Source organism: Seriola dumerili, unplaced genomic scaffold, assembly GCF_002260705.1.
Source record: "Seriola dumerili isolate Sdu_G_001 unplaced genomic scaffold, Sdu_1.0 BDQW01000478.1, whole genome shotgun sequence".
Lineage (NCBI taxonomy): Eukaryota > Metazoa > Chordata > Actinopteri > Carangiformes > Carangidae > Seriola > Seriola dumerili.
In genome coordinates, this window is record NW_019174733.1 from 1,975,479 (window position 1) to 1,991,379 (window position 15,901).

General features: G+C 42.1%; 1 protein-coding gene across 1 annotated transcript in view; it reads right to left on the reverse strand.

Moving 5' to 3' along the window:
* lrmda (leucine rich melanocyte differentiation associated) overlaps positions 1-15,901 on the reverse strand; it is a 200,796-nt gene that overhangs the window by 24,769 nt on the left and 160,126 nt on the right. Inside the window, exon 6 of the mRNA XM_022763708.1 lies at positions 177-261. Coding sequence (XP_022619429.1) covers positions 177-261 — 85 coding nt within the window. The remainder of the gene's footprint in view (positions 1-176; positions 262-15,901) is intronic.

A 15,901-nucleotide genomic window follows, 5' to 3' on the forward strand; every position in this document is an offset into this window, starting at 1 on the left:
TCTCTGCAGACATTAGGGTTATGACTTGTATTTACATAATCCATGGGCCTAGGTTTCGATTGAATCCATGGTAATATATTGTGTTGTTTATTTTTGAAGAATATCTGCACAGATGTATACACAAACCTCCTGAGTGAAAAGGTTATGAAGTCCAAAGGCCTTTCTATTTTCCTTACCTTTGTGGTTCCTGGCGTCTCTGGACCCTCGGGGTAGAGGAGTGTAGGGCAGTGGGTGACTCTCAGATCCAGCCTCATTACGTGGCTAGGAGAAAGGAGACACACAACTACGATGAATGTTTAGAGGAAAAGAACAGTTTGACGAGTTGACTGTGAGTGTCACAAATCCTTTGGGATTGGTACAGGAAATGTTGGAAATCCTGCTCCTGTTTTAACACATAATGTGGCAAGTCATGTTTTATTACTTCTCACGTGTCAGTCCTGGCTTTGATGATTTGATCTACTACCTGGTTAGGGAGGAGAGGTCTTAACCTTAACTCAGCCATGACCTCTTGCAGTGGTCATCTAAAGGGTAGACGTCACTCACTCTTAACAACCAAACATAGCGCGGCTATGTGAGGGCACTCTGACAAATGGCATGAAATGACCTCTCTACACTGGCGCTAACAGAGGAAATACAATTTGCATTGTAAATACTTATCTCTGTTTAACTGGCTACCTTATTTAATGTCATAAAATTGACATGTGCAGATATTCCTGGCTGTGCAACTATTATGACCTGCTGATTGTAGAGGTTCATATTAAACGAGTGTGACAAATACTGCTTTGAGAGAAAGAGAAAACAGAGGCCCGAATCTCCGAGCATGTTCCCGAACAGGTCAAGAGTTTCTTGCGTTGTTGTTCTTTCATGCACTTTCAAGGTCCAAAACATCCTCTTCCTTCCCTTAGCCTTTCAGCTAGCAGAGCAGGCACTTTATCATGACACAGCGATATCTGATGCCTTTGCAGAAATACTTTCCTTTCCTGCAGGAAGGAATTCACTGGGCCTTTAATCATAGCAAGAGACTCAACTGACAAATACATATTAGGGATGGTTTGGAGCTGCATTTTTCCCACTTTTATTGTTGTTCCTCTACATGCCCATGCATAACATTGAGAAACGGAATGGTCTGTGCTGTTAAATGGAACCATATTCTTCATGGGCAAAGAGAGCACAGTGAATTGAAAACGATCACATAATATGCTTTCAGATAGAATCTCTGAAAGGCATTAAGGTCTGCCCAGCATGTGTCTCATATTACACCAAAGAGGAAAAATGGCAAAATAAGCCTATTTTGAGACCTTACTACATATATGCTGGAGGACCATGCTTTTGAAAGAAAGTGCTTGGAATAGAAGTATTATTTTGACAGCAGATCTACTGCTCTCAGCCTCTGGACTGGCTGAAACCTGTTAAAAATATCACAGATCACTCCTTGATTGTAAGCTGTACTTGTATGGAATATGTAATACACAAAGTAAAACAACCTAAAACAAGAACATACTGTACTCAGGAAAAACTGACACCTCCTTTTTGAGGAAAAACAATCAGGTACTGCCAAAATGGATGCTGGAATGGGCCAATCAGAGATCCTGAACCAAAATTATCCCCACTCATCCTATCTACAAATACCTTCCACTATTTTGCATTTTGCCATTTGCTTTTGAGGATAAAATTGATAATGGCTGTTAGAATGAACACACAAAGACAATTGTTATGAGCTGACAGAGCAACTCAGGCATTAAGAAAAGTATTGTGAACCCTCTCTATTTGATCTACCTCCATGTTCTTCTGAGCCTCCGTGGAGTTGCGCTCCTGCTTGCCTCATTTCCTGGCCTGCTTGAAAGATCACAAGCCTGGGCCTCTTCAGGCCTGCTTGGCCCCCAAAAGCCCCTTCTAATCCTGCTGCTTGCCCACAATTAATCTTCCTAGTTGCCACATTATTAACAGCACCACCCACAGACCATGTTAGGAGGGTGTTGGAGGAGTGGGAGGAGTGCTGGGGTTAGCTTGATACAGGATAGAGTCTTGCGCTGCCTTACACTCTGGTTTTGGTCCTATGGGACATCATTCACCTTGCTTTCAGTATAACCACCCACCCAGTCCTCATGCAATGCATGATACCACCAGTTCACCTCCTCAGCATCATGCCTGCTCATCAAACACCCAAGCCGTTTGCCATCTGTGGTTGTCACTTTGTGTTCTACCCAGCATAACCATTTTACCCCACCCACAGAACATCAATCAGCTGGCTTCCCCATGTAGTGATCCTCCCTTTTTTTCAGACCTTTCTCCTTACCCCTCCACATGTGCACTCTTTCACTTTAGTCAATGACCCGTCCAGAGGAAGAGAAAGCAGCAAATGCTTATGATGAGAAAACATGTGGAACAAATGACGGAGAACATCAGGATTATCTTTTTTTTTTTACACTTGCTTTCGGAGGACTAATGGAATGACGACTTTTTATCATTTTAATGCTTCATAGGAACAATCAAAATGCAGAGGAGAGCAGCAAGACTGTTGGTGCTTAGAGAATGGCTATAACACCTCGCCTCACTTTCAGAACAACCACTAATACATGCATGACAGACCTATGTGATATTCTTAACATTTATGTTGTAAGAATAGCAGTTTAACTACTAGATAATAAATTGTTGGGGCTGTAGTGAAACTATTTCCTCCTGTTCTGGATTTATTGCAGAATAGAGAAGCTTTACATGTGCACAGCGCACAGTGCTTGATCATACAAATTTCAACTTCTAACAGTCTAGAACAACAAAAAACATAACTAGTGATTGTCTCACGATGTCCTCACACATCATATCCCTTTCATGTTTTCAAAACAAGCACTCCTTCTATGCTCCTACTCTCTTTATTCCCCATTTTTCTGTATCCTTTCTCTGTGTCCCTCTTGTTTTCTCTAGTTGTACCTACACTGAACAGAGGGAGGTGCTGCTGTGTCGTCTATTTAAGATGCTCCTGGACCCCCTGTTTCCTCTCTCCCCCTCTCTCTCGGTCTCTCTGCTGTCCAGATTAGTCTGCTCATCAAGCTGAGCATTGTTTTAATTTGCTGGGCCTGGGGCATATGCTGAGTGTTCACATCATTATTGTCTCTGTGCAATGTGAGTTATCACCACAGCTTATGATAATGCGGCACAAATTTACAGGCTGGGGAGCACCGTGGATTCTGTGATAATACATGGTGGACAGAGGAGAGTGGAAAGAGGTAGAGAGAGAAATGAAGAGTGTGTGTGACTGTGTGTGTGAGAGAGAGAGAGAGAGAGAGAGAGAGAGAGAGAGAGAGACAGAAAAATGGGTGGTGGCAGAGAGAGGAAGCTCTGTTGGATGTCATTATGAAAGATGATTCCCGTACAGGATAATACATCACACCAGTGCTGTCTGTCTTCTCCTTTTCTGTGTTGTTATGCGAATAAATGCTGATAAACCCAGAGGCAATAGTGATTATTACTTCCAACATATCACCATGAGAGTGGGGAGCGGGAGGAGAGGGACAGGGGAGGGATGGAAAGTCGGGAAAAGCAAAACACATGGAGCACATAACCACCTCCACAGTGAGGTTCCTGAAAACGTGAGACACCAGAAAGTGAGTCAGGGAAGGTTGACACATATCTAGGTGTTTTTCAGATGCAACTGCAACAAAGTTTACAAAGTTTTGCAAGTTTGGCTTGTGGCTTGATGGGTGTTATATTACAGTATATTACGGTGACTGATCTAGAAAGATTTCACTAGAATGTGATTATGATGTGTGGTGCTAAAGTATATAAACTATTTTGGACAATGTTACACACACACTGCAGCCCGGCTCTGAGGTCTCACCCTTACCAGCTCATCCTGACACAGCTGGTTCCTGCCTCGCCTCACCTCACCTCCCTCCTTAAGACTGACCAGCAATACAATCTAATTACAGCCGCGCTACAGAGGGAGACCAGTGTAAACACCAGCCCTTTTTATCTCCTTATACATCTGGACAAGTAGACAAAGTGCTAAAAGGAAATAAATGTGGCCTGACAGCCACATCAAAGAGTTCAGCCAGAGGCTTACTGCTACTTAGGGCACAGGAATGTTGTTGCTAAGCATCAGCCCGCAACCTATCAGGGTGCAAAGAGGGTCCTGTCCTGCCTTAGAGAGGGAAAAGGGGAAAAGAGAGAACCGAAGAGGAGAGAGAGGGAGGAAGGGCGAGTGGGGGGTGGGGGGTGGGGGGTGGGGGCTGACATTGAGGGGAAGCTAGGGACTCAAGGAGATTTTTGTAGCTTAAAGCAATTGTTGGAAGAAACAAGCCTTCTGTTTTGTTTTCTCTTGACACCATTTCTGCTTTTTGTGCTTGCAAAAGACATGTATAAAAATGTCTTTTGATATGTTTTCTCTTTGGGTCTATATCAAAATATTTCTTTTGTGTCTGTGCATGGAACTTTTTTCACGTCTTGTCTCTGTAAACTGGTGCTGCTTTCTGATCATGTTAGAGATCAGAGGAGACACAACTTGTGAACTTATTTGAGTCAACATTTAATGCTGGCATGACACGTTTATCTCTTCACTAGATAGAATTTTTTATGATTCATGTCTCGTACTTCTGAAGTTAGGGGTTACGAACAATACAACACTTTCAGAAATAAACAATGAAAAACAAATAAGCAGTACCAGCTTGCAGCGTCTTACAGCATGTAATGGCAATGATGAAATGAGAAACGCTCTAATTCATTACCAGAGATTGAATCCAGCCCTGATTTTTATTCATACTATTTTTGTGCATAATTCAGAGTGTTTTCAAACAGAATCCTATATTTTGTGTATTAATACATAAAATATCATATTTGTATATTATTATATAGCCATAAAAAGTTAGGATGGTTGAGGTAAAATGCATATTTTGCCAGCAACAAGCACGAGTGGCACAGTAAAAGGTACAGCAGTGGTATATTAATTCAGATCTTTTCTGTTTTTGTGTCTGACCTTAATGATTGTGGCTTAGGGAACAGGGAAAAGATTATAATGTGTTTTAAATTGCTGTTGTGTGCGTGAAACTTATTAATTCTGTTTTTCTTAGGTAATGGCAAAGGGAAGAGTGTTTGATGTAATGGTGCCTATACTTGTGGGTAGTACAGCAGTCTTTTGCTCAGCAGGAAGACTGCTGAGCGTGTGTTTAATGATTTACCAGTTCTACTCCAATGAACTTGCTCTGAGTAAATGTATCATATGATCACTGATCACAAGAGCAACCGTTGTGAGGTTTCGCTTGGGGCACGAGGCACACGGAGCGAACCAGCAACAGTGAACACCGCCGTTTTGTGTACAGCTAAGCGTCAGACAGGCAAAGGTTGAGTGCTTGCTGGACGTTAATCATCCATAGCGATGACTCATAGATGGTAATAAGGCTGTGTTTGTTTTTAGGTTGGAATTTAAAAAAGCCATTCGACCTTTTCTTTGAGTGTCTTGCAGAATAAGTGTAGGTGATTTAAAGCTGAATTGTAAGCCTACATTACAGGTATGCAGTACAATTAGCTTGAGGCTATTTCTTATTTTGGTCTAGTATGACCTTTCCGTGGGTACTCCTTCTAAAGCTACAAAGTTACAAAGACAAAAAAAAGAGAAAAAAAAACTGAATGTTGTATATCTTAGTTAAAACAATGATTAAATGTCTTATTTAAACTTTTACACAAAGCATAACTGATTGTTTTATATATTTTCAGAAGGGCACAAATTCTTTTATCTCTAAAACAGTAGAAAAAAAGAAATATGTGAATGTTCTGATATACCTGTGACAAAAATAATTTTTTGTGTTTTGCCTTATTTAACTGGTGTGAAATGAAATATTTTCATCTTTCCTTGTTTAAGCCAAGCTACACAAACACACACGCATACACAAAACCACAGCAACTCAGGAGTGTGACATATCATGAGGTTTTCTGTTCCGATTAAGGGCTGTAGCTAACGTCAGGGCTGTTTTCTAGAGTGTAGGATGTTTAATAATTGAAGACTCTGGGAGCGGGCCTGTCACACCGGCTTGTCTAGAATGTTTCCTATGCAATTAGACGCTGAGAGACATTTGAAGAGGACCCACAAAAAGAGCCACAAAAAGTGACATGTGAACTTAAAGGAAATTAGCTCTTCACACGAGTGAAATGTGAAGGTTACTTAGCAATGCTTAACTCAGACTGCGGCTGTGTGAAGTGTGTGTTTGACTCAGCCTCGCTATGAAGACTGCGATTTTCTTTACTTTGAGCCAGCTTCAGTCAGTAAGATCACAGAGGGAATGAAAACTAATTTTGACTCAAGGCATACGGGAAGAAAAAAAAAAGGAAAAAAAAAAAAAAAAAAAAACCTGAGATGTGTCGAAATAATGAGATCTCTTGATGTTTTCTGGGAAGATATGGGATGATGCAGACAGATGCACAACTCACATCTTCACCCAAGGACACAGACGCACACACACACACACACACACACGCACTGAACATTTAACCACAACTTCAAAACACACAAATTTGCATGTGTGCATGTACTCACATTAGAAAGTGCACACATATCCCCTTATATTATTTGAATGCATGAAAAACTAATGCACATGTACTTACATGCTCACTTACATCCATGCACAAACATAAACTGATTAGTTGATTAGTACAGATGCAGACTTGTATGATGTAAATACAGCATAACCTTAGTGATTTAAATTTAACTCTGACCTTAACTCAATGCAAAATAATCAGAGGAATGAGATTAAAAAAATAATTGTGGCCATAATGTGCATATCCATATTAATTTGAATTTGGAACTAGTATTTAAGCATATTTCAAGACAAATAAACATAAATAAAAACAAACATAATCATGATAATTAGGCTGCTGAAAATTAAATTCCTCTTTACTTATCCATCTGAATATATTACATGACAACCGGTGAACACAGATGATTAATATGCTCCCTATCCATCCCTGCTTGCCTCCAATCCCTGACAGCCTTTCGCAAGAAATTCTCTCCCATTCACATCTCTGAGTTCCACGTCGCAATGATAACACTGTCATCTTCCACACCTATCATAAGTCACAGGCAAATGACCTAGATCCTCCGTCGCGAGACAGAACCCTCTGCGGGCCTGTAAGCTGTATCATTACACCATGTCATCTTTATGGCACGGAGCAAAGCCCGGCTCTCTAATTACACTCTGCCTACTTCATTTACCCAGACAGGGACAGAGCAGCAGGCAAACAATGCATTAAAAATGAAGTGCTCTCCCCTGCTCTATGGATGCCCGTGTTGTTCTGCTGGTGGCCGTCGTTGTCTCCTGGTTGTTGCTGTTGTTGTTGTTGTTGTTGCTCTAAAAGCTGTGGGGGAAAGATAGCGGAGGGCCCACGCCATGCCGTGCCTTTCTCTCCTCCCCATCCTTGACTTCCCCACCTCCTCTCTTCTTCAACCCTTCCCGCAGAAGGACTTATGAAGGTGAATGGCTGTGTGACAGGCCAGGAATAAAAAAGACAAACCAGGGATAAAAATTAAATAAAAAGTAGCTGTCTTAAACAGTAATTGCACTTCTTTGCTGAGCATGCTTTCAGATATATAAACCTGATTTACTGTCGGCGTTGCTGCCACAAATCAGAGGGCCCTCTGAGAAACACTCGTGCTATGAAATTGTTTAATCTCATCAAGTTCTGCTTTCACAGCAGGCCATAAATCACATGGTCTTTGTTATCATAGACCTCCATGAGCGCCTCTGAGGCAGGCAATGGATCGTGGGTATATATAATCTTGACTGCGCAAACAGCAGGGTCTGAGCAGCCCAAAATACTTTCATATTAGCCGCGGTGCAGCTGGCGGAACACAAGCGCCCTGATGGATATCTCATTTCCTGCGCTCTGCATCTATTTCGAGCAAATTATTACTGCATAAATTTCTTGTCAACAGAAACGGCCAATTAATTAAGTTAAAAATGCTCTCGTGATCACATTTACACACCAAACAGGAGAGCCGGGGCAATTTTCCACTAAGTGAATTTACCGCAGGGGTCACTGTAATGAATGATTTTAAACTTTGTCATAAAGTCGCAGACAGGCCAATATCTACACAGGAGCTGCGTATTTGCATAAAGTATATTTATGTGAAAATGCTGGAGGACGACAGCCGGGGCGAGGAAATAAAGTTTACAACTACAAAACAAAATGTCCGCCAACCTCTGCCTCTCTAGTATTTCATCAAAGATGTGCGCAAAGGATTGGATGGAGATCATAGAAGCACCTTTGCCATTTAAGATACAAAATATACACATTTAAGTGAGCTCACAATCTGAATGAATTATTCATAATGTATGAGCCTGGGTGTTTGTGGGGGTAGGGGGCTGGCGGTTGTTTATTCAGCTTGGGCCGTTTATCAGACGGTGAGGATCCCACGGCCGGGATGAGCTCGGAGATTTATCTGTGTTTGGGCTCCACAGCAGATAAATCAAGGGGTGTAATCATGCTCTGAGTGGCCCAGCTATGACCCCGCAGTGAACTAATGACACAGGGATATCTAAGCTCCTTTTCCTGTTCCTGGGTTAGGCCCTTAGGTTAGTCTCCTGTCAGACAAGAAGCTAAAGAAAGACACGGCTGCACAGAGAAACCAGGAGGAAACTTCAGGCCTTTCATGTCCCTTTGTCCTGTTTACACAACACCACCGAGCAGGACTGTTCACGCACTACTAAAAATAACAGTGTTGAAACAAAGCTAACAGCAGAAGGCTACTGTATAACAATGTTTGCTCAAACAATAGCAATGAGTATCGATTGCAAGTATACACATAGCAAGTTCACAAGCTTCTATTCACAACAGTCCGTGTAAAAGATACTGCTGTTTGGCCGAGGACGTCTCCCGTTCCCTCCCAGAGCAAAGGCTTTCTCCTGGACTGAGCCTGCTCTGATTTATCATGTCTTCTGCTAGCAGGCTGTCCGCTGATTAAGCCAGTGGAACTTTGTTTCACTCTCCTCTCTCTTTAATCTGTCTCTCAGCGAGATAAATTAGCCAGTGCCATGCCAGCTCCTTCTCTCTTTACCTCCCTCCCTCCGTCTCTTCCTCTCTCTCTCTCTCTGCTTTTCTCTCTGTTTATCTTTTCTGTCTGTCACACATTGAGAAGAGAGCAGACACATCTGCTCCCTACGCTGCTGCAGGAGATAGGGCTGGGCTACATCTCTGGTCAGATTTAGCTAAGAGTGTCTGTGACTGAGAATGAGAGAATGAGTGTGTTTTTCCTCTCTCTTTCTCTCCTTGACAACATTCTGTCAAACAAGCTCTCTCTCCTTGGCTGGGCTTATGCTCTTTGTTGTTAGCTAATAAATCAGAGAGTATTTATGATCTGCAATCCCTATTCTTAGTCTTTTAATGGCGACACGTTTGTGGGTGAATTAAAGCGGGGTTTTATTCACTAGGCTGCGGGCCAGAGTGAGGCCTGGGTGCCTCTGCCTGTGAATGTTTTCCCTTCTCCACTCTTGCCCAGTGGTAAATCACACTCATTGTCAGGTAGTGCTAAGTTAGTGTGCGTCATTGGGGAGAGCAGGAAGCACTGGGCATAATTCTGTCCATCAGTTTAATTTATTGTATCTGTAGCTTTGTAATCTCCGCCCCATAAATTATAGGAGCTGACAGACAAGAATTTGGTTTTAAAGGCGGTGTTCATCAGGATTTTGGCCGGCTCTGGACCTTATTTCTCTCTCAGTTTTCTACTCTCATATCCAGCCATGAGAGAAATTTAAACCATTCAGTGTAAGGGTTAGGGTACTGTGTAGGAGAATGCAGACGTAATATTTTTTGTCAGGCTATCATTTACATGAAAGATTATTAGGAGTGCTTTTTAGAAATATGAAAAAAAAAGTCAAAAAAGAGGAAGAAAGACAGAGAGAAAAAGAGAAAGACAGAGAAGAGGGGGATCGAGGACATGACCTTGCTCAGAGGTTTTATTTCAGGTGAAATATAAGGCCAAATAGAAGGGCATTGCTGCAGCATCTGCTTTGCAGATAGTGCACTTGGCTCCCCTTCAATGCCAGTGAATATAAATCAGATGAGGCATCTCAATGCTAGGCCTGACTACTAGAGGCCAACAAATCTTTAACATGAGATTAAGGCCTCAGTGGAGTCATCTATCTTTGGGTGATGGGGTAAAATATCAGAGCACTCGATGGCCAATATGGTTTCACTGAGTCAGGACTGATATGTACTGGAAATGTAGAGAATGCCATGTGTAATGGTCTAGCAATTCATTATTCACATACACTGTGAATTACTTTCTACAGCAAGGATGACTAGATGGTTACAGACAGAAAAAGATGCCAAATCAAAAAACATTGGCTAATTCATTTTTGAGACATCACTAGAAATTTTAATATTATATATTTAATATCAAATAACTAGATAACTAAATAAATAGAAATATAATACATTTCCTTTACAAAAAAAATGAGAATAACACTCTAGGAATATAGTTACCCTTTTCTATTCCCTACAGCGAGCAAGGAAGACGAACTCATAAGACATGTGTTATGGGTATTTTCATTTAATTGTAGTAAATGTAAATGGTGTCAGCTGCTATGTGTTGACAACAAAGAATGCAGACCAAAGCAAAGCTGCCAATTACCCTATAAAACATGCATATCTTCCAAAGCATGGGTCTCCTTTGTGGGTTTAACCTACCAAAGGCGACGGGCGGTTTACAAGATGCTCGCTCAGTGGATACAATTGTGCTTAGCATAAAAGGGAACACAGACTGTGAAGACCTAACAATGAACCATATCTCCCTGTAGCCTTTTCAACGCGCTGCATTTACATATCAAGCCACTAGCCCGATATGTAAACACATTCCATCAGATGCCGCCATCGCAGCCAATGAGAGCCATTTCATTGCTCCTATAGCTCACACACTGTGTAGCATTAGACAAAGGGAAAGAGGCCTGAAAGAGACGTCTCATGTCATCACCCAAGAGAGATAATGGAATTGTTATACATCCTTTATCACAGACGCTCTCACGGCATCTTGCTCTCTTTTTCACTCATTCTTTGTCTCAGTGCTCTTAAAGTCTCTCTATCGCTCTCCCTCGCTCACAGATTTGCGCACACACACACACACACATACACACACAGAGAGCACACGAGTAAAAATTCCAGCACACTTCAGTGCGATAGCTCCTCTTCTCTTTCAGGGTTTCATCTCAATAGCTTTTTATCTGAGCACTTCAATTTGCAAGCCTAGCTGGAAGGCAGCTCCTCCTGATATGTTAATTGCAGGGTACTTAAGCGCTAAAAGATTAACATAAAACCCTTTGGAAACAAGCTAATAGTTTATGATAATTCGTGTATGGCCTTTGTCTGTCTATCATTACATTGCCTCTAGCGGTAATTTTATCAAGGGGCTGTAAAATATCATTTAAACAAGTTCACTTTCAGATAATTAATAGTAGAAACTGTATTATTCAATTGAGCCACACTGGCACCATTAACAATATGGCAACTAAGCTATAATTAAAGTATTTTATTTTATTAACCTATTCATAACGTTGTGCAAATGATGACACAGAGACACAGAAAGGCTTTTTTCCTCGCCGAAGCACTGTCACCAGGGCAATTACAGGGACCCAGGGTTGTCTGCTCAGTTAGCGGAGCTGATTGAAGCTTTTCAATTAGCAGGTGGGTGCATGGCTAGCATGCCTGCCACACAGAGAGACGGCACACATGCAGGAGACTTGCACACCAGGACGAGGAATCTGATGAGCTGACTGATCGGAATTTTGTACCGTTTGCCAGGATCGAGAGATTTAGATTGAGACAAAGGTTTTAACCTGGATTTGAACCTGCTCAGGGTGAGATGAAAAGATTCCAAGCGAAGAGAGGGAAAAGACCCACTTGGAAACACCTAGCAGCCCAGAGTCTGGAATAATGCTGTGCTTTAGGCCTATCAGGGGTGTGTAGTCACAGTGGGTATCTTGATTAAATAATAATGCAATAAATAATAATAAAAATCTACCATCATAGTTATAATAATTTTGCCAAGCAGCCAGTAGTTGAGTATTTAAAAAAGTCAAATACCAATCCACAGCAGTCATCCTCCCCGACCCCTCCCCTCACAGCTCACATCCATCACCATCAGAAATTTTTAAGCATGACTCTGTAGGGTGTGTATAACAGCTGATGTACGTGTGCTTGTACAATGCACGTACACTGTACTTGTGTGTCAATGTATGTGTGTTTGATAGAAACACATTGGCCCCTTCACACACATGCGTGTGCTCGAACACACTCACAAACACACACACACATACCCACGTTCTCTTTCAGACACACCATCCCTCTCATGAATAATACAAAAACTCCTTTCACCAAACAGCTCAAATAGCTATTCATTCATCTGCATACCTGGAGCCTTGCAAAATGATTGGCCCGCCATTACCACTGGAAAAAAAAAAAAGAGAGGGAAATGTTCCCCAAACAATTTGCTTCGAATTGAGACAGGAATGATTCTGTTCTTTTCAACGCCAGAGACAGGCCCCTGTGCATAATGATGTTAGCGTAATGGGGTGACAGATAGACTGGGAGACCATGACATTAGCATGAGAAACGCACCAGTGAGCAGCCGCTCAACTGTGGTCTCAGAGGGCCTTCAGACATACACTATGAACATCGTTTGTCTCACAGCTCTACGAGCCTGACAAATGAAGACACACCACGTTTTATGCCAAGCAATATACTATTCCACTTTAGCAAACACATGACTTAATGACAGAGGGAAACCTGTCTCTGCATTATACAAACTCTCTATCTGTTGTCTTATTAGCGAGGAATAACCTCATTTAAGATAGGATGGAAAGCAGGGACGCAGTCTACGCCTTAAGGAGATGTGATGGAAATACTTGCAATAGAAAGATAAAGAGGTTAGCCAAATTAAATAATGAATAGCAATAACCAATTATGTATTAAGTCTTCGGACAGAGCCTTTGCAATAGGTTACATGCTGAGAGTAAACTGAAACCACAGCCTTTACTCAGTAAAGATATGACCTACAGTAAAAGCTATTTCCAGGCCTAATAAACTTAAGGCAGGCGTGAAAGTAAGGTGGAGAACACCATGGCAGGACTTTATATCTTTATCAGTATGACAAATTCACAATCTCATCTCTTTAGGAGCTAAAATTACAACCACATATTTGTTTTACTGAGTGTGAAAAGACATAGGAAGACATTAGAAGGCCAATCAGCAGTACACACTGTGAAAAAGAGACTGTGCTACTCTAAAATCTAATTTTAGAGACCAAAACATGCAAACGTTTTTTATTTTCACATGGCCTTTACCAATATAGCTGTCAGAGTTTGTTAAGGCTAACATTTTTTTTTTTTTTTTTATCAAACTGCAGAAGTATCTCAGAGCAAGGGAAAATATAATCATATGTTTATAAGAAGTGATATGCAACATATAACATGCTGTCAAAAGCAAGATGCTACAAAAATGAGCCACAGCCTAAAAATGGTTGAGCTCTGACAGCTCTGCCGTCCACAGCATGACACTGTCGAAGGGTGAATGCCTCCTGTAAACATTTATCTTCCCTGTGAGTGTGTGTCTGTGTGCTGTGCGGCCTGGCGACAGGAGCTTCTCTGAGGCTTTATCTGCGCCATGACAAGACAACCTGTAATATACGAGCATCTGGAGCTCCTCTTCAAACACAGTGTTATCTCACGCCAAACATTCCCCGAGGCCACAGCAGAGCAAGAGTGGCCCAGACCAGACCAGACAAGACCTCACACTGTCTCACCGTATCCCACCCAACACGTGAGCCGAGTGCCGGGCGCACAAGCTGGGAACAGTCCATCAAAGTGCATGTGTGTGTTTACAGGGAGCATTCTATGAGCGCAGCCTCGACAGCTGAGAACAACACTGTGACATTACAGTGACGGAAATCATCTGCTCTGAGTTTTTCTTCCGTCCTGCTAATCGGGCTAGAGGTTAATGTTGCTGCACTCAACACAAATGGACACAATCCCTCTTCATCCACTGACTTTAACATAACTGTTGAGACTAGAACTAAACACCCATCACTCATGTTGCTGTTTGGGGGAATTTATTTTACACCAATCTTAAGATAAATAGCGACGGCCATTACAGATCTTTCAGAGGGCAACTTGAATGCTATCACTTTCAAAGTGACTGATAGCACTGTTCATAGGTTGCTAGAAAATCTTTAAAACAACTTTATCAAAGCAGTGGGTTGTTAAACAACCAGACACGGAACCACACTCTCAAATTGTATCTTATATCATTAAAACATTGCAGACATTAAATGAAGTATGGTGAGTTTTGTTGAACTGGGCACACTTTCTCTCAACAAAATCACTCTACTGTGGATGAGGAAAGTGTGTGAAGAGAAAGCAGCTCAGTTCGGAAGCTCCATTCTTTTCACTGTGTTGTGTGCTCTGCTCGGACCACTGCCTTCAGCCAGCCTATGGGGGGGTGTAGACATGCCCCTCTCTGGGGCCTGTACATACGGCCTGTGCCTCACTTCAAAGAGAGGCCATGAGGGCACTGTACTCCCCCCAACTCAGATCCATTCAGCTCACAGCTGATTCCTCTATGTGTGTGTGAATGTTTGTGTGTGTCTCACTTTGACTCTCTCTAGGCCCCTCTAGCTTTCATTTCAGACCGATTTCTATCCGCTTGTTTTATTTTTTTTTCTTTTCTTGAAGATGGATAAAGGCATGGAAGTAGAACCCATAGCTTGTGTGTGGGTGAGTGCGTCTCTCTTTGATGTCTGATGATGAAGGGCAATACTGTGCAATCTCTAAACATGCTGTCACACAAGCCCTCATCAAGATTCATGGCTAAATGCAAAGCATACTGATATTGCGGTGAAACAGGAGTGCTAAGCAAAAATCACAACAAAGGGATGAATGCTGACCTCCACATACCTTGTGACCAATGAGAAACACCAGTGCAAAAAAAAAGACAAAAAAGAAACAGAGGGAGGAAGAAGGAGTGCGTGAGAGAGAGGAAGTGCATTTGAAAAGGAGAGTGAATACTGGAGAGAGGAGCTGAGCTCAATGGCTACGGCACAGGGAGGTCTGGCCTTTACAAATCCCTTCTTTTTTGATCTCTTCATCCAGATGAAAGAACAGCGGCAGGCAGGATTATGTGGGACAATTGCGCTTTCTCCCCAAACCCTGACTTGATCGGCTTTTACGCGAGTCCTAATCATTTTCAATTAAGCACATTTTCTGACATCCTGTAATAGCTACAGTGCTGTTCTTAAACTCTCCAGCCACCCCAGCGCTCCCCCGCAGCCCCCTTTTTGCTAAGCCTCTCATTCCCAGACAGCGTGCCTGTAGTGTCTGCTGACAATCTGAATGGGCCTGAACTGCAACTTGTTGTTGAAGTACCAAATAACCCATTTACCAGATGCTTGACAAGGATGTTATTTGGTGCTTTGATTGAATGTGATTTTGTGTCAGTGAAGCATTGAATTAGTCTTGTTTGTTTGTGGAAGCCCCTGGGATCGTCCTCAGTGTTCTCAATGTTATTCTTGTGTTTTTCCCTTTTATTTTGGAGGGGGTTCCTTTTGGTATGATAATCAATATCTAGTCCTATCAGTATAAGGCACGCAAAGAAATACTGTACACTAAAGTCCTTTTCACAAATTCACTGGTCTGCAAAATGATTAATCCCGACATTCAGCCTGGTGAGTGCATGCCAACATCTTCAAATACAGCCTCTTAAGACATAAACTGTATTTGTAATGTCACAATGATTTCATCCATGACAGCCTCTGCTCATTCACCAGGTGCTTAATTCCAGTCAAACTTTGGAGCTCTGTGTCTCTTGAGGGACTCGAGGGCTCAAGGACTTGACTGAGACAGACAGCACCATTAGCAGGCTCTGGACCAGG